At 36.4% G+C, this 25,554-nt stretch overlaps 1 protein-coding gene across 3 annotated transcripts in view; it reads right to left on the bottom strand.

Annotated features, from left to right (window-relative positions):
* SKAP2 (src kinase associated phosphoprotein 2) overlaps positions 1-25,554 on the bottom strand; it is a 117,589-nt gene that overhangs the window by 15,542 nt on the left and 76,493 nt on the right. Inside the window, exons 7-10 of one of the 3 annotated variants that reach the window (XM_027675275.1) lie at positions 21,752-21,876; positions 20,781-20,844; positions 20,270-20,374; positions 552-617 (exon numbers count right to left, since the gene is read on the bottom strand). In XM_027675275.1, coding sequence (XP_027531076.1) covers positions 552-617; positions 20,270-20,374; positions 20,781-20,844; positions 21,752-21,876 — 360 coding nt within the window. Of the gene's footprint in view, positions 1-551; positions 621-20,269; positions 20,375-20,780; positions 20,845-21,751; positions 21,877-25,554 lie in introns of all 3 variants that reach the window. The other 2 variants (XM_027675274.1, XM_027675276.1) reach the window with 2 other exon arrangements.

The following is a 25,554-nucleotide window of genomic DNA, read 5'->3' on the forward strand; positions in this document are numbered from 1 at the left end:
TGATTTTTATCAAAGAAGACAGAGCTTTGGGTCGATTGTCAGAGCCTGTGTCAAGTTGACCTTTTCAGAGACGTCTACATTGCCAGTCCCTTGGGCAACTTGTTGTCCCCTGTTAGTCTCTGAATGGCAGAAGTCTGTTCTGCTCAAGCACAAAGTATACACAGATGTCTATATTACATTCTTATAGGTTTGACAGCAACTGCATGTTGTATCTATAAACTGTCCTTTAGCAGTGACACTTCCTCAATGATGATAAGCTAATTTATGCAACTAAATCTCCTTTGTGCAGAAATGAAAGCTAATTGAGTCATTACAAAGTAATTCAGGAAGGAATACCTTGTATAAATTGGCTTACTTTATAAATCCTTCTCAAGTGGTTTTCATGCATCCTAAGTGGTGCTAAGCAGTTTTGCTGCCATCACATACTCGGGTAAAAAGACAGCTTTACAGAGTTATAAAAAAATTATTTTAAAACAGCAAATGGAAGAGACAAGAAAATAAAGGTAAAAATAAAGAGCATAAGCAAAATAGAGAGGAAAAGTTTTAATTACCTGAATCAGCGGTAACATCCTCCTGGCTCTCTTTTCTTGGCACTTCAGCCTTTGAAGGAACCCGTTCTTCTGCAAAACACATAACTGCAGATGAAACTTCGAAGGGACACCTCAGCTGACAGGAATTACAGCCCCCATCAGTCCGAAAGCCACACTCTACATTTCCAGATTGTAAACTGTGTTTACTATTTTACATTTATACAGAAGTTGGAACATTGTTATTTCTGTGTTTTCCCCCACCCATCCAAACACTCCAAGAGCTTTCTTTCAAAATCTCAATTACGAACATCTGTTTCCCTTTTCACTCTCCTCTGAGGGCAATCACATAGAGAGCTGCAGTTCTGCTGTTTTTCAGTCATTCTGAGACAATTAGAATGAGGGTCATCTTCTGCTACATACACTTCTTGCCAGGATAAAGAAAATGAAACCGAGGATTGAAAAAGTATTCCCAGCCCATGAAAGAACTCTGTTGTTAAGAGCAGTATGCAGAGAAGGCAGAGGACATCGCACCTTCAGCACTGTCTTACATACACACTAGCTTGACACCTGCATGATGGGAACACAGCCACTATAGATGCCATGCCTTCACTGCTCCTGCCCACTGTGCTTGACCACGGTTTTAAGCAAGCCAAACTGTATCAAACAGCTTATTGCAAGCTAAAGGACAAGAAAAGAGAAAGCCTGACAGCGATTGGCTCTGAAGCATGTTTTCTGGCTAGCAAGCTTGGAACACCCTGAAATCCCCACAGGCAATTTCAAAAGATGTGCTCCATACTTCCTGTCCAGCACAGACAGGAAACTCTCTCATGCCCAGACTCTCACTTAAGTAAATCCACACTCCATTCAGTACAGGGACATCAGATCTGCTTCTCACATTTCACAGTCAACAATTCTGTTGATGAGGCAAAAAAGGGAAAAAACTATGAGGTTTTTAGCTGTATTCTGTCTTTAGGTTCATAAGGAAGTAGAAACAAATTTATCTTTGCATTTACAGTATATCAAAATTGACAAGGCTGCTGTATGAATGAGGCAATAGTATATTGATAAACCCACTTCTCAAACAAGAATTGGACTTCTAATATATTTTAATTATTTGCCTTTGCCATTCATCACATCTTACACAGATAGTCATGCTTCTTTTTAAGGCACATATTTCAGCAACTAATTTTGATATTTTACTAATGACAGACAACAGACAAAGAACTCACAGCTTTTAAAATGTTCCTTATTGTGCAACTTTTATGTAATTGCCCATATACTTTGACAAAGAGTGAATTTTACATGAACAGTTCAAAGGATTTTTAGCCTTGTAAAAATTTAATCTATCCACAAGACTGTTCTTGCAAACATTAAAGCAGATGTTTAAAGCACGAGAGTAGACCTGTTGGAATGAGTATGCATAATTGCTGCTAACCTCTATACACAGTCCTACAAATATTACAGTTACATCATAAGATTCACTCCACAAAGAGTTTTGAAATTCTACCCTACTAAGCCAGCAAGAGTTTTTGCTCTCTGACTCTTGACTAGTTAAAAGTCTGGTCAAGATGAATATAAACTATTATTTAAGCCAATGGGGGAAAGGGGGGGGGTGGAACCAGAAAAAAACCCCTAACAATAGAACAGGAGAAATCTGAAGCTGCAGTACTCACAAAACACTCTAAACTATTTACTGCATTCAAATGTATTCCCCTACTTGGCATTAACACTTGTTGCATATTTCCAAGTATGCTCATTTGTTTATTTTAAGAACTCACAAATGGAGCATAAATGGCAAAAATGCATCCCTATGTGCTGTCCAGAGCACTAGAAGGCACTGTCATTCTGTGGCTTCCCTACCATGGTTGCACCACTCACAGGGAATAGCATCCCAGTATCAGTCACATTTTCTAGGATTGCTCCCGTTTCCCAGAACATCTCAGCTTCATCCAACACACACTGTATTATATTATACTTTGATTAAATAAATGTTGATATTACATGTTACTGAATGTTTGGACCTAAATCAGTTCATGTGTTGAATGTACTGTGGATTTTAACTCTATCACTTGTCACGGTCATCAGACTAGCTTAAACTGAGGACTAACTAAGTAGAGAGTATCTCAACTGAAGTAAAACAGCAGCAGAGGTTGGAAGAGACTTTTTCATAAGGTCCAGCTGAATACATGTAGATTGCATTGTGGCTTCATGGAAAAATTTAGAATATATGCATTCCCCTGAAAAATGTATTGCCTAGAAACAAGAGTTCACCAGATCCACACCTGAAATGTGGAAATATCTGAATCAAAGCTTTTTGAATACCAAAAAGGTCCTAAATTCAAACAAAGACTGTCCATATTCACATATGGGTTTGGACCCCAACCATCCACACTTATTCCACTCTGCTTTACACTACAAAGTTGTCATAGAGAGGACAAACTCTCAGGTGCAATGAGGTTGAAAGAGGTACTCTTTCAGCTGCTAATGGGCATTCAGTCCATGGTACCAGGCTGAAGTGACTCCATAGGAAGCCTCCTCTGAAACATGCACTACAAACTCAGGTCCTTGGCCCAAACCTGTGCAAATGGTCCACCCTACTTCCTAATACGATCACGGAGCAGTTGTAATAGACTTGGCTTAGGGTAGTAAAAAAGAACCTGTGGTTCTTTCTAATGTTTTCTGGTATTATGTCCTGAAGCAGTAACTATGTCCAGGAAGTATCCTTTAAACACAGCAATCTCGATTACCTCAGGAATTACAGCTGCAGTCTGATGCAACACACTAAAGTTTGTGTTGCAACATGGTATAGAGTCAAAAGATGAAAAATTAAATTAAAAATTACAGTAGAAGTCCTTCTGGTTTTTTTAAGATACTACGTATAAGTACCTATGCATCCCTAAATAATCTGGTCCAATTTTTAATCCTCTGTATCCCTTCTTCATACCATTACTACACTGCAGTGAGAAAATATCCTTTTCACCTTCTCAATATGTCAAAATGAGACTAATCTACACTAATCAAACCAGTGAACTCTTCCAGAGCTGTAGATCCAAAGAACTCTTAAAATACAGATTATGTTCCCTACTCTGCTGATACTTTAATAGCAAACAACCTACAAAATTTTTGTGACAATGCAACAAGGAACTAACTATATTTGTTGAAGGTTTTTTCATTTAGTCCATGAAAGCTGTTGAAAATAACTTATTCAATTTCCAGTCCGAAGAAAAAAAAAAAGAAAAAAACACCCAACCAGAGATGATTCTACCATCCACAAAATTTAAAAAGTGAACAATGAATTCTACACTTACTGAGGCTTTTTATGTTAATCCATTGATTTTTTTTCTTCCAATTTCTTTTTCTTAAGGGGGGAGGGGAAGAAAAATCAGACTACTTGACTATAAAATGGATAAGAGTTTGGCTTCAATAACGCATTCCTCCAATGGAATGTGGTATCTCCATGATAAATGTGCATAAACTTAGCAGTTTCCTCTACTAACAACCATTTTTTTATATTAGACTCTAATTTAATGCCATTATTATTAGGTATTTTACTGTCTTCTAGTTTGTGACACATTGTCATTGCACAATACTAGTTTCTACCTTGGATAATCCCAGTTTGTGGGTTAATATATTCTATTCAACACTTCAGAAACAGTAAACAAAACCAGCTCAGCTATGCAGCAAAATCTACCAAACCACACAGATGGTTATAAGCTTTTCATTGTGTGGTTTCCATAGCAATCATATTGCAAATCTGGAAGCTACTTGCAAATAAGCAGCTTGTATTTACAAGCCTTTGGGCTGCAGCATGGAACACAACAACATGTGCAGTTATTATTCCAATCACATATTGTTAGAAAAATCATTGGAAGATGTTTTGATCAGTTCAGATAAAAACTACTGCAGTGAACTAATTTTTTATCTATTTCATAATGATGCAAGCAATCACACACTTGTAATGCATATTCATTGTCTTCATTTGAAATCTCACTGTGGTGTCAGAAGGTCATAAGCATACAAACAAGTCTTGTAAGACAGACCCCTCACAAAAACACTTGTATTAGTAAATAATCAATTAAAAAAACTCTTGTAGTGTCTTTACTGTTGTACTTGGCAGGGAGGAGAGATGCATGAAAAAAACCAGGTGTGTACATGAACTCTGCTGACACTCAGTATGACAGGTCTACACTGCTTTGCACATGAAAAAGTAAAAGATACAATGGTGTGTTAACACCAAGAGTATTACTCCTACACACTGCTTTTTTGCTACCAAATAATGATTCCGCACACATACAAACAAGAACTTTTCAACCCAAATAAGTGCTTACCGTGGAAAAGAGTCAAGACCTTTTCTCTCACAGATTTATAATTTTATGAACTGACCCACCCCCCTAACAGATGGGTTATTACACTAACAAGAAACATAAATCAACCCAGCTATATAATTTTTAAAAAATTAGCAAGAACTGGCTTGTTTTCAAACAAGACTATTTGTTTAGAGAAACATTTAATATTTCGAGAGAAGGAGCAATAAACACACAAAATTTAAGAACAAGATTGTTTGTATAATTTGGCCAAACTGACACCTTCTGCCAGCATTAGTAGTGAGGACTAGTGATCATCTGGGGTCAAAGGTATGAGTATTAACGCCCTGGTTTATGCAGGGCCAGCAAGTTGCCTTAGTTGAGGAGAGTGGTCCCCAGCCTTGGGGATGGGGTCCTCTGCAGTATTCTCACCATATACACACCTGTACATGCCTGTACACTTCACCCAAACTCTTTCAGCGTTTTAGCCTAAGCAGCTTGATCGCCCAGAAATCCTTCATGTATTGCTTTATCCTAGGCTTACTTGCCTTGGTGTGCATTTAGAATGGCAGGGATTTTCATTTCTGGTGTCTTCTTTTAAACTCCAGATCCACCCACTCTGTATGGAGAGATCTCCAGTTAGCAGAACTCTAGCTTTGATAATCCTACAATATTCCCAGAGATCTGTCCCTTTCCCCCAGCTCCTCTTGGACATGGCAGATTACTGGAAGATTTACACACAGCTTCTTGACATTTCACCCTGCATTCCCATTAGCAGCCTAGTGTACTCTGTAAACAATGAAACAGCTTAGAAAAGGCTGCTGAAGGTGCTATTCTTTAGCCATAGTGTGAGATCCTGGGGGCAGCAGAGAGGGGGAGACAGACTATTGTTTTATTAAAGCTCCATCTGACTGTACTAGAGTGCATGGTTTGAGAATGAAAATGCCTCCAGGACAATGACAGAAGTGGGTAACAAGTTGGTTGCTATTTAGAGAAGAGATAAATGTAAGAATTTCTTACCATGACAGAAGAGAGGACAATTCTTATTTTATTCCTACTTCTATGGGTTAGCTAGTTATCACCCAACAGCTCAAACAGAGAAGTGCATGGCAAACTTGAGTGGAAAAAAAAAACATTTCCACAACACAAGCAGAGGAGACAGTGATAGAAACGGGTCATCCAAACACAGGCTAAACACTGGGATTGCAGACAAGGTGACATCATCATATGAGGCAGAAATTGCATTTGAATGAATGGTCACCACTACACTCAAAAATATGATGGGAAGGAAATAGGCAAAACAGAATTGTATTCCAAGATCTCCAGAAAGAGATCTCTGAGTTACAAACAACATAAAAATACATTTTAATGAAAAATATTATGCATACTAAGATGCTTCAATTTTATTTGAGGACAACCCATGCCAATTCCTAGCCCAAATTTCTTGCAACACATGATCCAAGTCTGATTCCAACATGGAGGCAAAAGGTTTCATTCAAATATACTACCAGCTAAACTGGATGGGACTTACAACTAACACTTTTGCACAAGTTTTAACCAGTTCTTTGAAAATAACCATTATTTAAATTCTGAAGTGGAGTATATGCACCACTCTATGTTCAACCAGTAGACAGTAACAGAAGTCTGCTATTAATATTAACAATGTCCTTACCTCCCAATGGCCTTGAATAAATAGCACTGGCTGTACAAAGTGAAAAAGCTAAAATCATTAAATACTTAGAGATAGACAGGACCAGTGGACATTGCTCAGTCTAACACCCTGCTCTAACTAAGAAAGTTACATAGTTAGATCAGGTTTCTAGGAAACAGCATTTGGCTTCTTGTATTGGTACTTCACACTAAGCTGTTCAGCAGCAGTTTATACGGGTCTGTGCATTTTAATAGCTTACGTATGAGACAGCTGAAACTAATGACTTTATAGAACAGGATTAGCTCAAATTACTCAGTTTTGTCCAGATCTTACCAAGTCTCCAGATGTGAGGTTTCCTGTATTCCTTGAGAAATCCTGCACTTTTTTTCCCCTCAGCTGCACTTCTTGTATCTCAGAAAGTGCTACTGTACACCACCATTATTCCCAACTGTCTAAGCAATCTGAATAACTAAACCAGCCATCTCAGCTAAAACTGAAGCACTGCCTCCTACTCAGAAGACCTTTGGAAAGCTACCTCATCATCCACACAGAATTTTGTTATAAATTAACTCAGGATCAGTGCTGCAGGAAAAGGAGGTGAGAAGGAGAAGTGATACTGGAGTAGTGGAATGTCACTTAGCCGCTTTCTGGAGAAAAAAAAACCTCTCTCGAAACAACTTTCTGTGACACCATCCAGTGAATCTAAGCACATGTTATGGTTTGGCCTAATCAAAACCAAAAAGCAGACATAACACCCCTTCCTAACAAAAGCATTTTGGAGTTACAGCATTTGCTAAACTAAAGAGTAAAGTAAACAAAAAAATTCTCAGTCCCAATAGGGACAAATAACAAACACACTTCAAGGCTGCAGTTCTCTAGTGTTGAACAAAATAACATTGTTTGGATCATACAACTATTGCCATGAAGAATAACAACAGAGTGAAGTAGTAGAGAGAAATGAGTACATTTGAAGAACTGTTTGAGAAAAAAAAATCTCTTTCTAAATACATCTGTGAAAAGGACACCGCATTTCTCCTATATTACTACACACAGCGTCATCCACATGACCTACACTAGCACAATGGATTAAAAAGTCATGTTTTTAAAAGCCAGAAGATATTTTATGACCCCTCACTACTTTACTGGAAAAAAAACAAGCAACAAAATATTCTTCTACAGAAAGTATTTTTTTATAATGTTTTAGGGCAGACAGTATGAAGACTAAGTGATCAAAGAACACATCTCTGTCCTTGGAGGAAAAACAGCTCCTCTCACGCAAAACAGAAAACTGAGCACTGTTAGCAAGGTCATCCACAGTTGCTGCCAAGTGGATCTTCTCACTCTACTGTGCACCATATTACCAATTTTCAGGAAATGTAGGAGAATGCTTTGCTTTATTTACCTTCCCTACTTGCTGAGACCTGAATGTACGTTAACAGCTTTCCTCTTTCTTTTTCTTTCCTTTCCCCAGTACCAAGTGTTCCAGGACGTTTGCTTTCCTGCCCTTGCCCCATTCTGTAGTCACAGCCAATAAATATCCTCTTCAGACCCTCCAAATTTTGTACATTTACCAAACACAGAGGTTATTAGTATGAAAGTTGCTCTTTCCAGGGCTTCACAAGACCCTTCAGGCTTCCAGAAAATACTACCACAATGGGAGAAAAAGCGTTCTCAGTCACTTGAACAACAGAACAGAATATATTCACTAGGACAACTGAACAATTCACAGAGGTACAGGCAATTCCTGGTTCCAGTTATGAATATATTAAGATTTCATAAACTCAGCTTCCCACTAGGAGCTCCCCTCGCAATAAGCAGTCTTCAGTCATGTTTTGAGTGACAGTTGAATCAAGTTGTCCAGTTCCTAGTTGTCCAGTTCCTAGCACTAGTCTTCCAAACAACAAGTAATCTAAAATCTCCAATTAAACAAACAAACAACCCCCCCCCAAATCTTTACATTCTCTACATTCCCTTTTTTTCTTAGACAAACATAGGCGCAAAAGAAATAACAGTTTATCAATTTAAGGTTAAAGGAGGAAAAAATTGCTAGTCTGACAGAATTAGGAGGAATGGAAGTATGTAAAATCTCAGTTACATCAATAGCAGGCTTGGGAGGAGAAGAGGTAGAAAAAAGGCAGGAAAAGCAGGAGTACCTCCCAGGGAAGATCATTTAGAATGCCTAATTTTGGAATACTAAAATTTCTTTGTCAAAATGATCTAATTATTATTAATAAAATTCAATACAAATATGCCGAAGTGCAATGTGCACTGCATAGAAATAAGAGATGGGTTTTGCACTGACCTTTTTATTTCCTCATGAAGAAAGACCCCATAATAGTAATTCTTCTCAAGAGAAAAGATAAAGGTCATCATAAGCAAGTTCAATCAGGGATATGCACACAATGATTATAATGAAGAATAAAAGAAATTACAGAGAGATCCACTTCCAGAAACTCATTCATTCATATCCCATTTTTATATTCACAGACTTTTTTTTGTATTTACAAATAAAGTCACTATTTCATGGGTTTTTTTTCAGAAATCAACTATCTTAGTATGCTAAGTGAACTGGGCAGAATATATTACACTCAGAAAACAAAAAAAAATATTTGATGGGTCATCAAACCAGGTGAAAATTTCTTAAGTGACTTCAGAATCCAGCTCCTTACAAATTCCTTAAGTTTGATTAGTAGTTTTTTAAATGTTACCTGAACTTTTTTGATCAAAATATTGGATAACAACTTCCTCACCTGAACAGAAGCATCTCTGAAGGTGAAGTTTCATGTCAAATTTCAACAAAAGCACAATTTTGGCTCCATTTGTAAAAGTGTTCCTAAAGCTTCAAATTTGGCATACAAAATTGAGGCATCTTACCTAAATCCACATCTAAACATTTAAAGAAGGAATAAAATATTTTAAGATACTGCTCTTACTTCCTCCACAATGTAGAGGAAAGCTTCTGAGCTTAATGTTTCTACAGGCTCATCTAATTATTTAGGTGATTAACAAAAAATGCTTCCTTCTCTGTGCCCCCTCACCCTTACAAATAGCAGTTGTAATTACTGGGCAGAATGCAAATTAGTATCTTGAAGGGACAAAACAAACAACAATTTTTAAGTTGAGTCCATGGTTCCACTGTAGGTTCACAGGAATTTGTGTTTGTTTGCCTAAATACATGTGTCATGCACATAAGTACACTCTTATATATAAACATAACAAAGATCTATGTGAATTCACTGTAACTAAAATAAATTTGTTTATTCTCTCAACCCATAATAGCTCTTAGTTATGTAAACAGTTTAAGTGTTCAACATGACATTTTATAAACCTTATTATTAAAATGTTTTGCTAAAATAAATGTGGTGGCTATTAAAATCTACATAGAAAATATAAATATTTCCCTATGTAAATATATCCAGCAATCAAATATTCAATTAACTCATCTATACTGTATAACTGTACTACCGTGTTATTTGATAATCATGTATTTTGGTAATATTTCTCAGGCTTAAATTTATGATAGACAGAAAAAGTCTGTAAATGTCAAGTAAAGTTTCTTATACTCATTGATCAGCAGCAAGACGTAAATTTAAAAGCCATTTCTGAAAATCACATATCCTTAATAGTGACAAATGTGACTTGAGATAATATTTACATACACAGAATTCATAAAGAAAGCATCTTGCTTAAATCATGTCTTTAGTAATCTGCATGGTTAATGTATTCGAATTTATACTCTGATTCCAGAAACTAATTTACTCAAAAAAGGGACAAAAGACAAGGCATAGCTCACTTTAGTGAAAGGAAACACAATACAGTTGTTGGCATGTTTCCACAAGAAAAGTCTGGCTCCCAGATGCTTCTCTCATAGTTCCTTTTAAAATTCTTCTACCAAGTCATTTTTGCATTCCCTGTGTAGATCACTAACTGCACACTGACAAAAAAAAAAAAAATTCAGCACCTTTCACCCTTTGGGTATTTTCATTAAAAGTAACAAACCTACACTACAGCCACTTTGCACTGTTTATGGCCCAGGCCATAATTACATCAACTATGCTAAATCCTTCCTCCAACTAAAATGATGAAATAAATTGAAAATATTCTTGCTATGACTCACTAGTATCGGGTAAATCAGAAATACACAAATTATAGTTGCAATGTAGACTGTTTACACATACCATATTTTGGGTAATATTCCCATCTTCATTTCTACAAATACTAACATGTTGCTTGATTCTCAAACATTATGTCAAGACTGGGGCCAGCAACTCTGGATGTCAGATCTTACTAGCCCTACATGCCACACACCATAATGCACCTCAGAGAAATGACGTAGGACACCAAGATATGGCAATAGTTCATAAGCAGGAGATGAAAACTGCTTCCCAGGTTAATGTGGAATTGGCATGAAGTTGTATCTTAGAAGAACCCAGGGCTTCTACAGTCCCGTATTACTTCAATTCACTCACTGACAGTACTTTTGGATTACCCAGCTCTCATGCCAGAGACACAACACAGTCCCAGTTCCACTGTAAGACACTACTTGTAGGCCTGAGTTAGACAGTTTAACCAGAAATTGAGTCTTATGATCCATATAAATATTATGACAAAATCATCTCCATCTTGAACTTTTGCTTATTGAATTATCTAAAACTACTGTTCAACATTTAGTAATGGAAATGTGTCACTTCGTATCATAGAATCATAGAATTGTTTGGGTTTGGAGTGTCCTTAAAGATCATCTAGTTCCAACACCCCTGCCACGGGCAGGGACACCTTCTGCTAGATCAGGCTGCACAAAGCCCCATCCAACCTGGCCTTGAACACTTCCAGCAATGTGGGGGATCCACAACTTCTCTGGACAAACTGTTCCAGTGCCTCACCACCCTCACAGCAAAGATTTCTTCCTAACATCTATTCTTAATTCTTAAGGGAATAAAATTTGAGAGAGGTATGCAAACAAGTTCAAATTCCGTTAGCATATTTTGGGACAACGGAAGCACGACCCTCATGCTAGGATCCACAGGCTTTCCTGTAGATAATGCTTTGTTTTGAAAATGCGATTCCTTCCTTTAATTCCTGGTTTTATTCACAGTTGTCTTCAAGATTCAAGGACAGAATAATTGTTACAGCCTGCTAAGAAAAACGCTTCCACAAACCAAAGATGGAACTACTGGAACTTCTTCCTTAAAAAAGGACTGAAATAAAATACCCCCTGTGACAAACATCCCCTTTCTGGGTGAAAAAATTTTCCTCCTATCTTGCTGTTTAATCCAAATCTCACTGATTTGCTAAAAAACTTTCCTCAGACTCTTCTGGCTTCTTAAGAAAACATTCTTCCCTTTGCTGCTGAAGCTTATCTGTGTGCCTTCACCCTGTGCCTCCCTGGAGCATCCATCCCTCTCTCTACTCTAGACCACGGCAGATCGCTGCATCTTGCCCTCTGAGCCTGGTCCACTGTCTGGTCTAGGAGCTGAACCCTACTGACCATTTTCCTTTCCTAGGAGCAACCACCCTGCTTCTTTCAGACTCCTACCCAGCCCAGCAGCATCCAAGACAAATAAACAAGCAGCCTCTTCCTGTGTTACCTTCCTTATACACGTGTAAACTAAACAAGACATCTATTGCAAACACAGTACACTGTAACACACTATAAACATCAGATGCACATGCATACAGCCAGAACTCATGAAGCTCTGATTAAATAGTAGTATTTTGTTTGGCTAATTCCTCCATTTTGAGGAAAGCGGGAAGAAAAGTTAGTAGCACACTGAGAGGAAAAGACATATACAGAAGGATTTGTGCTGATGCCTGTCTTAAGACTGAAAAGTTCAAATGAGAGATTTGTATCTACAGAACAGAGTGATTAATTCAGCCTTTAAAACTCACCTTGCTGGGTCTTATTTGAGAATTCAGTTGTACAAATTATGGTTCTTTAATAGCTACCTTGTGGAAAACAGACAAGTTGAGAAGTGATAGCCTGAGGCACCACATAGCCTCTGGTTGCTCTTGTTTCTCAAAAAACTCTAATGGTTTTATTAGCCTGATATGCAGTCATTCCATTACAAATTTAAAAAGTAAAGGTTCCTTGATCTATCTATATAATATTTATCACATTTATACCCAAGCAGTAGAGCAGGCCTAGTATTTTTATTTTCATAAATATACATAATACAACTGACATTTTGCTTTGAACTTGCTAAACTGCAGCAATTCCTCAAAGTTATGGTTAATAAACTATCTCACATACCAAGACATTTCTTCTGAATGCTTTGCATTAGAACTACTGCACTGCTTCTTAATTAGATAAAAACAGTGCTACCATAGAAAACTATTTTGCTTTCAAAAGAACAGACTTGGGGTACATAATCCGTTGAAGACATGTTAAGTTCTCATTTAATATGAAGCCATATGTCAGAGACAGAGTCAACACTGAAAAAAGCATAATACAAGTAAAATTACTTTGTGTGATTTTGTCTTGCCAGAATGACAAGGTTTTCTGAGACAGGATTCTATCTCTTAATAACAGTTTCTGTCACATCCTGTCCACATCAGATTGGTTTTACAAATCAATAGTGGTAAATGTTGTTTGGCACTGGTGCTAAAATAACTGATCAGTACTTGCTACACAATATCTTATTTTGGTAAGTAAATTCATTTCAATGAGTTGTGTGCTAATTAGTTTTTGAAAGAGTTCTTTAAACATAGAAAAGCATGACTAAATATACTTCTTTTTTAGATATTATTAAGTTGTATCTTCTAATTTCAAGCAAATAAGCTTTAAAATGCCAATAGACAATAGACAGTAAACCCCTGCTTTATTTGGTGGTGAGTTTTTGGTTGGTTTTTTGGTTGGGTTTTTTTTTTCCTCTGATTAGGCGTTAGGGTATTTTTTTTTTTAATCTCTGAAATACAGACACAAAATTCAGCCATTGCTAACCTGAGACTTTGATAAACACAGCCTTTCCAGCATGGACTCCTTCAATTTATTATAACAGTTGACCACAATGTCAAGAAGGTCACTTCTATTTTCTCCACTTGTAAACTCTGAAATCTACGAAGCCTGAAACATCTGAAAACTATGATGTCTCGCACGAAGTTCAAAGAGAGGAGAAGTAATACCTAAACTTAATAGCACACATTTTCTATGCTACAGATACTGTAATTAACTGACCAAACTTTCTGCAGCAGACATATATCACTAAGTAAAGAACACTCTTAGATTTTCTAAGGATAGTTATCTGTAGACAAACCCACCCGAAGTCCCATCAGTCAATATACCTCTCCCATGCAAATCAGACTAAATATGAGTACCAGTTATTATTCCACCAGTAGATATGAGTATCAGTTATTATTCCACTTTTACTGGCCTCCTCACTTGCACGTTTGTAAATGTGTGTGTGAGGAGGGAGCAAGGGCTGAATTGTATCACGGACAGTAGGCTTTCTGACAGCTATGGGCCACCTGTTGTTCACAGACTGCCACTTTATATTCATTTTAAAAGAAACGTAGAAGAGCCTGCAAACCTTATTTTTCCTAACAAAGACTTGCCACTTCCCACTCAATGGACATCTCATTCTTTTCAGCTACACTAGATTGTCTTACTTCCTCTTCCATCACTGACACCCAACATCAATAGAAAGAAGGCTTCCCTCTTTAGATGTAGGATTACATTAATTGAAGATAATGCCCACATTCTTGTGCCAAAAAAATCTGAGGTCCAGGTATCACGTTTCTAACCACCTTGTGGATGCAATGTCTTTATATATTTGTCTGGATTCATAAGTCATGTCTCTTTAGCATTTAGTACTAGCTGAAGGACACTTCAAGGTATATATAAATCCCATAAGCATACTGCCTCAGAACCCAGAGTGACAGAGAATTCAGGCACAGCTCCATTTCATCATAGCTGTTGGGATTCAACAATATCCAGGTGAAAGAGATTGTTTTTCAATCATTTCCATGTCTGACATATCATCAGACTATTAGTAGATCCCAAATCCCAGTGATTAAGACAGGAAAACAACACACATTGGACCTAAAAAAACACTTTCCTTTACTAGTCCCTGACCCTAAAAGGTAGTTCACATTTGCTTTTCACTGTTTTTTTATTATTTTAATTACTTCTGAATTACAGCAAACTGAGTAAGCCCTGTAGCACCCCCTTGTCCTTATTCTGGTACTCCACCTATCAGCAAGATAGTATATGCAAAAATACTCCATATATACAAATAATGCAATGGCTAAGCAAGTGGAAAATATTAATTTCTTAAAAATACTGAGATACAATTAATGAAAAAAACTGTTTTGAAGAATCGTCACTGTTTAAAAAGAAAAAAAAAATTCCCTTGCTGTGTTCTTGAATCTAAAAGGTGTTCTCATGGAAATTATTCATAAAACTTTCAGTAATTACTTTGGAAACCTTTCCTCAACACTGTCCTCAAAAATGCTGATCTTACATCCAGTCCTTTGAACTTCATTTATTCCAGACCCTACTTATATTTTACACTTTGAAATCATTTACTAATTTAAAGCATTTAGAATTCTTTCCATGGGAAAAAAATATGTCAGCACAACAGCATTATATACAACTCCTGTGGACAAGAAGTAAAGAATTCCCTAACTACTTAAAGCAAGCAACACTTGCTGGGAGAAATTTGGACCATATACCAAGATATATGACTTAACAGCAATGATCACAGTAATGTCTCAGATTCCATAAACACCCATGTCTCTGCTGACTTAAACCTACTTCTCTGTTTTGTAATGACCAATTAATAATTTCTTCCTTTTAGGCTACTGTTTTTAGGAACTGATATACAGCTGTAAAGCACAACTGAGACTGCTTGACACTAAACACTGTGTTGAGCCCAGATACCCAGACTTTGATTCATTGAAAACTCTAAAATAAGCAAAGGTGTCCTGAAAAAGAATTTTCATTAACACAGTGCTGTGAAATCTTCACTTCCAGTGTCAAAAAGTCAATATTTTTGACACTACATTTTGAGAATACAAATATTTGCTGTGAGTTGGTGTTCATGAGTGACGCATCAAACTTTAACTCCACTACATAATCATTACTTCCTTCTTCCCAAGAAGAGTTAAGTCAGAGATATGTTCTTTTTTTCCCCCAGCTTCATGCGCATGAAAGGGATATAACATCATAAAAACAATTTGCTTCTTCAAAACTCAAGCAGTCCAGAAAGAAGTGAGAATGAGGATGGTATTAAGTTATGCTTCCTAACTGCCAGGGTTTACTATTAGAAAAAAATAAAGCAACAAAGCTGCTTAAAGCAACAACCATAAGAAAGAAACAGGATGATTACTCTCTACATTCATATTCAATGTCAGAAATCAGTTCTGAAACAACATCAACATAATTTTAAAACTACTTAAAATAATTTATTTAAAGTAAGTGTGCAGCACACTTCTTATAGCATGAAAATTAAGACATTTCTTACGTTTCCCTGGGCTTTGCCTCAGTTACAGAGTTTCCCAACCTAAGCTTCCAATTACACTGCAAAACAGAATTACTGGCCAGATACCTGGGCTTGTCCAAACTGTTTGGCAGAGGATTGACAGCAGGAATCAAAAGACAAAGGCAAACTTTTCATTCCCTTCATCCTTTGCCCGATTAGAGACTGAATCAATCCTCAAATTTAATTTACAGAAAATTAGGAACCGAGGCAAATTGTATTGCCTGGAGATCACCACAGCACTGAATTTCACTGTGCTTAACTTCTCTCACCCGGAAGTTGTTTGTGCTACGGACAGGCTGAGAAGGGATGGCACAAAGCCACAATCCTGTGTCACAAATCTTGTGTCACGTTACGTTGCTTCAGGATTACTTGTTCTGTAAGGGCAGTTTTTACCTCCATGCACCAAATAAGCACCATTAAAATAAGAACCAAAACTTATCTTTAGAATAATTTTAATGGAAATTATACTGTATACCTTGGAAATTATTGCTATAATGCAAGTTTGCAAGGAGAAAGAGAACAGAAGAAAAAAGACAACACAAGATTGAAATTTAAGTATGTTAGCTCAGATTAACACCTATTTTCTCCAATTGTGCAAGAGTGTGGTAGACAGAACACAAACTGAGTTGAGGTTGTAGAAAGCATTAAGGTGGCAGGCAGTAGTTAGCATTGCAGTTTTGGGTATGTGCTCCACACAGACATGAAACCACAGAAGACAATACTGAAGGCCCTTAAAATTATGTCACTGAAACCTTAAGTTAATAAAAAAATTCTGTCTTCAAGGGCTGTAACAGATGGTAACAACTTTTAAGCTAGCACGTGTTCTCTTTTATGACAAGTCCATTGTTTAAAACACCACTAAACTAGAAACTCTGTGCATCTAGGTAGCTCTACCCACACACAGAGTTATTTAATACTACAGTTTCAGAGTTTGTTTTATGTTACAGCTTATAACATTCAGGTGTGGACTGCAAAATCATGAAGAGTGCACTAAGGTAGAAAATAAATAGCTAATTAAGCAAAAATGCACCTTTATTGACAATATTTTTAATTTTGTTTAGCCAAGTTTTCGTCCATGATTTTATTAAACATCAAAAATACTAAAGCCCAGTTTGCTGAAGACAGTATAAAGTTTTCTTTTCCTGAAGAATCTTGCAAGGGAAGTTGTACAAGTTGATAATTCCTTGCAGTTCTGATGTTTTTTATTTTACCTGAATAACCACAGTAAAACCCTGACTAACACTGAGAACCAGGAAAATGGTGCTTCTATGGTAAATATGAATTCCTATGCGCTACTAAAGAAGACAGTGACTTAACAAATCAAAAGACTAATTTTCTCACATCTCTTTGTACACCCTCCAACTATCAACCCACTCCTCCTGCCAGCAGACAGTACAAAGCGAATACCATTGAAATCTATGTTTTTAATAGGCTAATAGACTGTTACCATTCTGGATACCGGTTTGAAGCTATCCAGCTTCTGCCTGGAAAATTCATCTACACTGTCTCCTGCCACAAGCAGGAAAAAAAATAGCTAAGCAATGAGATAGCTAGAGAATATAGCATCAGTTAGTCCCGATTACTGCAACAGTTCTTAAAATTTTCCAATTTACAAACCTGTGCAAAACTTTCCATATCCTCTTTTTAATCCAAACACTCTTTACTCAAATACCAAACCCAGTATTACTAAATGAACTGGCTTAAGTTTCTTCTGAAATGCTGACATAAAAGCCACTGGAGAACCACAGAAATGCAAAGTTTTACTTACTTGAGAATATGCAAATTATAGCCAAATAAATAATAACAAGGTACAATGAGCTGCATACCTGAAATTCAGTATTTATAAAGCTAGTGGATCTGTGAAAACAGATGATTAGAAGCCTCTTACATGAAAATGTTTTGAGGACAAAAACAAGGTGCAGATTAATTTCTCCTCCCTCTTCACATATTTGCCTTCTGCATTCCAGAGCTTACCATAGCTTTGCAGCTGTACAAATAACTTTTTTCTGTTTTCTTAAAAGGCATTCTGAATTCCTTATTTGATCTATATTATTAGGTCAGGTAACAGCAGGGATAATGATGCTCCACCCTTTGGCCATGAAAGGAAAAAAGAGTAATTCATTTACGTGAGAAAATAGAAAGGACAGCCAACTGTAATTAAATGCAACCAATCAGGCCTAATTAAAGGAGACTACACCAAACTGGAGTGTGCTCTTTTACCATCAAGTTTAGATGAACAGCTATACAAGAAACAAATAAGGCTAACTCCTGTGAGGTTTGTCAACTAGCATTTCAACTAACACTCTTCAATATGATATGGATTAAAAAGAGAAGGATTGGTCTAAGGTATTGGAGCCATAGGTTTGTAATTCCATTTAAGCATATAATTATTAAAGCACATTTGCGGAAGATAAAAAAGAATCATCTAAAATCTATTGCAAACTTATGTTTTATTTTTACTTAGTTATACCAACACATCAGAGTCAAAATTAGGAGCTCCACTGTAAAAGGTAAGATAGCCTTTTCTGAAAAGTTCACAGTTCAAATAGATGAGATGAAAAAAGCATAAAGAAAAATAATCCCTACTTGATAACATGAAATTGAAGCACCACTCCAAGATCATGGGGAAATAAATTAATTTAACTAAAAACTGAAACTAGATTCCTTGAGCTATCCCTTCTTTGTGACGTTGTTGCATTTCAGGTTTATTAGCCACATTATGAGACAACAGCTTCTGGAAAAATGACATAAAAATGGACCAAAAGTAAAAATACTCTAAACTGCTGCACAATCACACCAAGGCAGCAATTCTTTGAAGACAGAGCTCAAAGCAAAGAACTCAAAATATATATTAACTAATAGCCCTCTCCCAATATTGTATGTATTACTGCTCCAGATCTACTTACTGTTTGAGATTCAAGTGAACAGGTAAGTGAAGCTCAAAAAAAAAGACTAATTTATCCCAGAATATATCTAGAGCTTCTTTAACAAAAATGTAAGCAAGCATACGAGATCATCTTCTGTAAGAACCTGAGCATCCAAAAAGCACTGTTATAAGGTTTGGCTGTATCTTCTAATCATAAGATGAAGCCCTGTAATGCAGTTTTTATATTCACCGCCGAAGAGTTTTTCAGCATGCGTGACAACTGCACATCATTTCAGCAGAACATGCATTCTGTGTTGAAGTAGTCAAGGCACAATCCAAAAAAACCCCAGCTCTTAAAGAATTGGGTGCTGCTACAATTTTAGAATTTTATGATAATTATTTTCATGAGACACTTATGTTCTCTGCTCCCTTGTTGTTTCCCTCCACTGAAACAACCTTAAAATGAAAAGCATATGAAGTGTAAAAAGTTCCTTTCTCCAATGGTCAGAAAATTCAACCTAATAGATACAGGAAGTTAGTCATCATCACATGACACAACTAATTTTTCCTCTCAAGTTATTGCTGATAATTGCAGTGCTCCAAACAGCAAGGCATGCAGAACATTATTTCATACAAAGTGATTATTAATTGTCACATCACTTTAAAATACCATTTGTTAACTAATGATAACTGAAAATTTTATTTTTTTTGTAGCTTCTCAAAATATAATAAAACATTCCACCTTTCCCCTAGTACTTGAATATTTCTACTCAACTCCAAGAACTTTCACAATCTCTTTTTCTTTTGTTTTGCCCTCTGATAAATACACGTGGACATTTAGAGCCACAATCATTTGACCATTTTGAAAAGTCAACAGCAAAAGGTTTCTGTACAACCATAGTCATTCTGGAAGATATAAAACAAAACAGTGTGGATACTCATGTTGCTTTATTTACAGTTCATTTCCAGAGTCCTTTCAAAAAAACACATTGCTTTCTTGCAGGATTATAATATCATGTATTAGGCAGAAGATGGAAACTAATAGTAACATTTAGAGCGATAGCAAATTTTTGCTTAATACAAAAGCCAAAAAGAATAAAGAAAAAATAATGGGCAAGTTGCTGGGAAAAGCTGTAAGGCAAGTCAATTTTTTAATTTAAAAAAATTGCATACCAGAAAATGTTAATGAGCCAAAAGTCCCCTGAGTTCACTTTTACACATTCTGCACTATTTTGATGCTCCTGCTAAAGAAAACTGAACTGTTCTCACTCAGAACTGAAGACATTCTTTTTTCAATGTCATAGCAAAACCTAAAATCCGAAAGTATCTTATTCATTGTGTTACTTTATTCACTTACTTTAAGCAACTCAGAGTTATCAAACCAGAAGTAGATAAGACAAAGTGATCACAAGTCACAAAGTAAAAAATTTCAACCGTACCTTTAACTTCTTCATAAATGCTATCATCTGTCGGTTCACTGTTCACTTGTCCAACATCATCGTATTCCTCTTCCTCCTCCTCGGGAATAGCATTAGATCCTGTATCTATGTGGCAGCAATTTAAAAGGTTAACACTTAGTAAAAAAGAATACCTAAGCAGACATTTACGCAAAATGAAAACAATTCTTCTACGACCTGCTCCTTACAGTATATTCTGGTTATTTTCTTATCCTGTTCAAGGGATAAGGGACAGTTTATATAAGGGAGCTTATATAACGGAGAGCTTTCAAGCTTTCTAGTATTTCTAGTATTCTTCGAGAAAAGCAATAATTTTGCACAAAGAGAAAAGTCATATAAAAGCTACAACACAATCGAAAACTAGGACTTGCTATTTCAAACTTTGACATGTGGAAATACTACATGTACTAACATGACAGAGAAGTTAATGGACAGAACTACCATCATGAAGCACTACTGGCAATAAAGGCTACTGCTCTACTGGCTGGCTTACCTTGAATTACAAATTTGACTTGCTGTACCCATTCCTCTGCTTCTTTGGGAGTGGCAGCTGTAAACTATTAAACATTTATTAATAACTACTAGCAGTAATGACAAAAACACAACTACAATTTCATTAGCAATAAAAAAGAGGGACTGTAACATTCTCGGCACTTCCTCAAGAAACCATTAGTAATTCTTTTCATGTTTTCTGGTACTTTTCTTGCAAGGATGCTTCTTATAATGTACAGCTAATTTTGACAAATTTACGTAATTGAAGGAGAGGATGATGGATTTGAAACTCTGATCAGCAGCTGGCAGCTGTGCAGAAAAAAGCTGCTTCTCTTCATCAATGTCAAAGCCAGAACTGATGAACAAAATTTGCCCTTGACAATTAGAAGACACCCATGAATTTCTTTAGACTGCTGGGTACAGTTTTCTTAAAAATGTTCTTGTCAGACTCCAACACACTACCTGACAGCTTAATTAACTGGCTTTCAACCACAATCTCAGATATTTAAAACTTATTAAACTTACATTCTATATTGATGTCTAGCTGATAGATCTCTGAATTGCACAGCTGATATGTGCCTTTATGTAGATTTTTCTTTAAAAGTCATGACCAATACAATATGTATTTAACACTGATACATATTTTAACTTTTTTTTTTACTATTTAATTCCTTCAAAAAATCACACAGACACACTATACAATAGATATTAAAATGCTAATATTGAAATGACCAATAGATAAAGATGATAGATTACCTCGCTCTTGACCAAAAAGATAATATTTTAACACATACATACATACGTTTAATCACATTTTTTTTCCTAATATATGAATACACAATATAAGAAAGCGAGGGTTTCCTTTTTTCATTAATATGTCAGTCCAGGTTGTTTTACTGAAATGTTAATTCAGTAACTGGAATTGTAACGGCTTTATCAATTTAATTTCAAGTCAACATAAAAAAGTCCAACCTGATAAATGCGCTTATCAGGAGCAGAGATTTCAAAGCAGCAATCTTTCTTTGCATCCTTCCGAAGGCTATTATTCATTCTGATGGTGTAGCCCTCTAAGGCAAATTCACCTTTCTGTTGTTTGTCTGTTGGAGATAAAAACAAAGTAAGAGCTTCATTTACAACAGTAAACGTAAGTGGCTCAGCAGGTTATCGTTTATTCAGATTTTGTTTTCTATTTCATGAATTTTACAAAGAACAGGGAGGTTTTTAGCAAAATGATTAAGTGATGCTTCTGGAGATAAAGCTTTATTTTAAAGGAAGATGTACACAAAAGTACATTTTCCTGTAGGATGCCTAAGGAATTCCACAGGGGGATGTTTGCAGATGGTGGTCTTATTTAGTAAGAAGTGCATGTTATGACACTTGTGTCTAGGGAAAGCCAAGAACTGGAACTTGCAAGACACGTTTCCTATAAATCAGTGTCTCTTTCAGGTTCAGTAAACCAAAGGGAAAACCTGTCTAACTAAGAACTTGCTGAGCTCCCTCCTAAACTAACCACTTCACTCAAAAAATAAACTTCAAACTCCTTTTTAAGCAATTGCAAAAGCTTCTTTTCACATTCTCCCACCCACTCCCAGATGTGCCTCCTTTCCATATGGCAAAAATACAGAATGAATTTTGTTATAAATTCAGGTGTGTGCATGTGTGTTGGTTCCAAAAGCATTTCTCTCAGAACAGCAAATGTTTAATTAGCTAATAAAAGTACTGAGCCCTACCACAGTTTATTATGTACAGCCATGTGGTTGTTTTAAAGACAATTCTACTTTTCAAAGGCTCTGGTTTATAAAAGTATCACTTACAACAGATCTGAGTTTAAATATACTGCATGTTGGGCAAGCCGCACCTGTGTACTCCTTTTGAGCTCTTCACACCAAACTCTACCTCGGATTTTATGTGTTCTGGCAGATTTTGGTGAATATTAAAAGCAAATCAAAAATGTAAAAGTGATTAAGTTTTGCAATTTCTGCAGATCACAGTGCAGCATTCAAGTGAAGATAGGCATCATGAGTCACATTTTGTGCAGGCAAACAAAGAACAAAGTAGAGTTGTATATGGAAGAAAATGCCATTCAGTGTGGGGGTTTTTTTTACACAGTAGAGAAAAGCATTAATTAACAATAAGCATCAGGCACAAGAGCAAAACCACTCTAAGTATTGCTGAATAGAAGTTAGGTGCAAATTGAGCGTCCATTGCTTATGCTTGTCAACAAAAGGAGAAAATTCTACAGTAGACAAAACAGGGATAACTACAATTTTTGACATAATTTTGTCATATTTCTGGAAATTTAACAGGAAAAAAAATCTTTTTCCACTCCTAAGAGGGCAAAAATTGGCTAACATAGCAACATGAACATCAATGGATGTAAGGGCAGTCACCAGTCAAATACTCTTGCTAGTAATCTTATATGTGCACAGACACAAATTCCTTGTCCTTCCACCTTTTTATGAACTCTCACCCAGGGCAAGTAAATACCAAATAACACAATTATATGAGAAAATCCAGGGCACTGTTCTATTTTCTCTTCTAGTCCCTTCCCCCACAGTAGGTTCTATTATGTCTTGAATAAGTCCTAATGATACAGTACTAATATTTTATATTTTCTCAATGGTCCACCCCTATATCAAACAGCACACACATGCAAAATTCATGAAATCACACCAAGGCAGATATTAGAAATAATAACTTGCAATAGGTTAACTAGGTTCCATTTTAATTAAATTCATTTTTGCCTAGGAATTTTATTGTTCCCTCACTTGTGACCTCAGGGAGAAGACCAAGTGAAACACATTAATTTCTCACTCTCCCATGCTGGAGGTTTATCAAAACCCAAGAAGATAGGAACACGCAGACAGAATAAACAAACACCAGGTTCAAAAGGTAAAAACATTTTGTCAAGATAAAAATTAGGTAAATATTCAAATTTAGTCTCTTGGATTATTTCTGAGACTATTTCTCTGTGACATGGAAGATCCCTTTTATGGTAACAGACTTTTACACAGTGAACCTCAGATGATTTCTGCACTGGTACTCATTCTTTCAAAGAGCACTGCAGTTAAACATAAAGATGCCGTACTTCGGAAGGGGATGGTGCATGGTACACATATTCTATTCGATTGTTCTGGCATTTATACTGGTTTTGTCTTACCTCTCTGAACATCCCATTTCAGTGCTAATGAAAATTACCTGTATGCACCACCAAATACATATGTATATGTATCTCCTTTGCTATTAAATTTTTTCACTGACCTTTATAGCAATAGGCTATAGCATTGCTATAGCATTGCATAGTCATAGCATTGCTACTTTTACTTCTAATTGTCTTAGCAGTAACCTAAAGTCCAGTGTAGTAATATGCATATACTTAGTATGTTAAAAATGAGGAAATTCTAAGACAATGAGACACTTCACAGCCCTGACTCAGAACCTACCAAAGTTGAGAGAAAGACTGTCAGTATGCATTCACACTCCCTGTGGCAGCTAGCCAGATGTAAGACCTAGTATATCCTGAAAAATGGTTCCACAAATACAAAATGGCAGGGCACAGGCCAGCCGTAGCTCAGCTGCATGCTCTGATGGTGACAAGCAATGAAGGTCTACAAATCCCAGTTGTTCTTGCAGAATACACCTTTCCAGTTAGGATGGGAGACCAACCCCGTCAGCTGATCACCATAGAGCAAACCATGACCCAGGGTAGCTGTTTGGCCAGGCACAGTAGTCAGGTGCAGGCTTGAATGAAGGGCCATCTTGGGATCATCAGACTCAACAATCATCTCAACTTTGTTTATTGGCAAAGGCTTGCAGCTAAGTAGTCCTGCAGACAGACTCACACTTTCAGTTTAAAGCTGCCCTGTGAAGTGAGCGCCACAGTGACTTGTATGAACTTCCACATGCAGAGTTAAATTGTTTATATCAGAAATATTTTCTGGAGACTGTGCCTTAGGGAGAATTAAACAGTTTTTGATGTTTAAAAACTTTGAAGACTAAAAGATTTTACTTGGAGACTTAAAATTAGATATAATTGGGTTTTATGGCAGGAGCCTTAGAAGTAGCTTCAAGAAGCACATTTACATTACAGAGATTTAATTTTCATTCTGAACCCCCAAATCAGAGCCAGAGTTTTGCTTAGGCAGTAACACAACAGCATACTTAGGAGGAAATAGGAAGACACATGCTAACGGAACGCGCTTCTCTGAAGAATGACAACATTTTTGCTGCCTCTTATTTTCTCAAGATAGGGCTTTTCAATTCAACAACAGGAAACCCTTAAGTTGTTCCAGAACAATATAGAAAAGAGATGAAAAAAGTATAATAATATCAGTCTTGTAAAAACAAAAAGGATCACGAATATCATCACGGATAAGTTATTCCACAATGAAGCCAAATCTCATTTCAGAGTAAGCTGTTCTTTGCTCTCACCCCTCATGCTCCTCCTCTCCCCTTCTTCCCATGTCAGGTACACAACAGAAAAATAAATCTAGGTCTGTGATGATCATTTGGCAACAGGAATCTAGAACCATAAAGAGGTAGTATAGCAGAGTGGAGAGTCAGAAACTACTGATGAAAAAAGTCAAAACTAAGGTATTTTAGAGAAATATGAGAGGGCTCTATTTAAAATAGTGAAAGTTCAGATCTGAATTAAATTTGAGAGCCACTTTAAACATTTTCTTACATATAAACTTCATTCATCCAAAAAATGGTTAAATGTTGTTAACAACGGAAACAGGGCCAATATTATATTGAGGAAAGAGAGTCTCAAGGGA

The sequence above is a fragment of the Neopelma chrysocephalum genome, unplaced genomic scaffold (assembly GCF_003984885.1).
Source record: "Neopelma chrysocephalum unplaced genomic scaffold, ASM398488v2 Primary Assembly neopelma1_26, whole genome shotgun sequence".
Taxonomy (NCBI): Eukaryota; Metazoa; Chordata; class Aves; order Passeriformes; family Pipridae; genus Neopelma; species Neopelma chrysocephalum.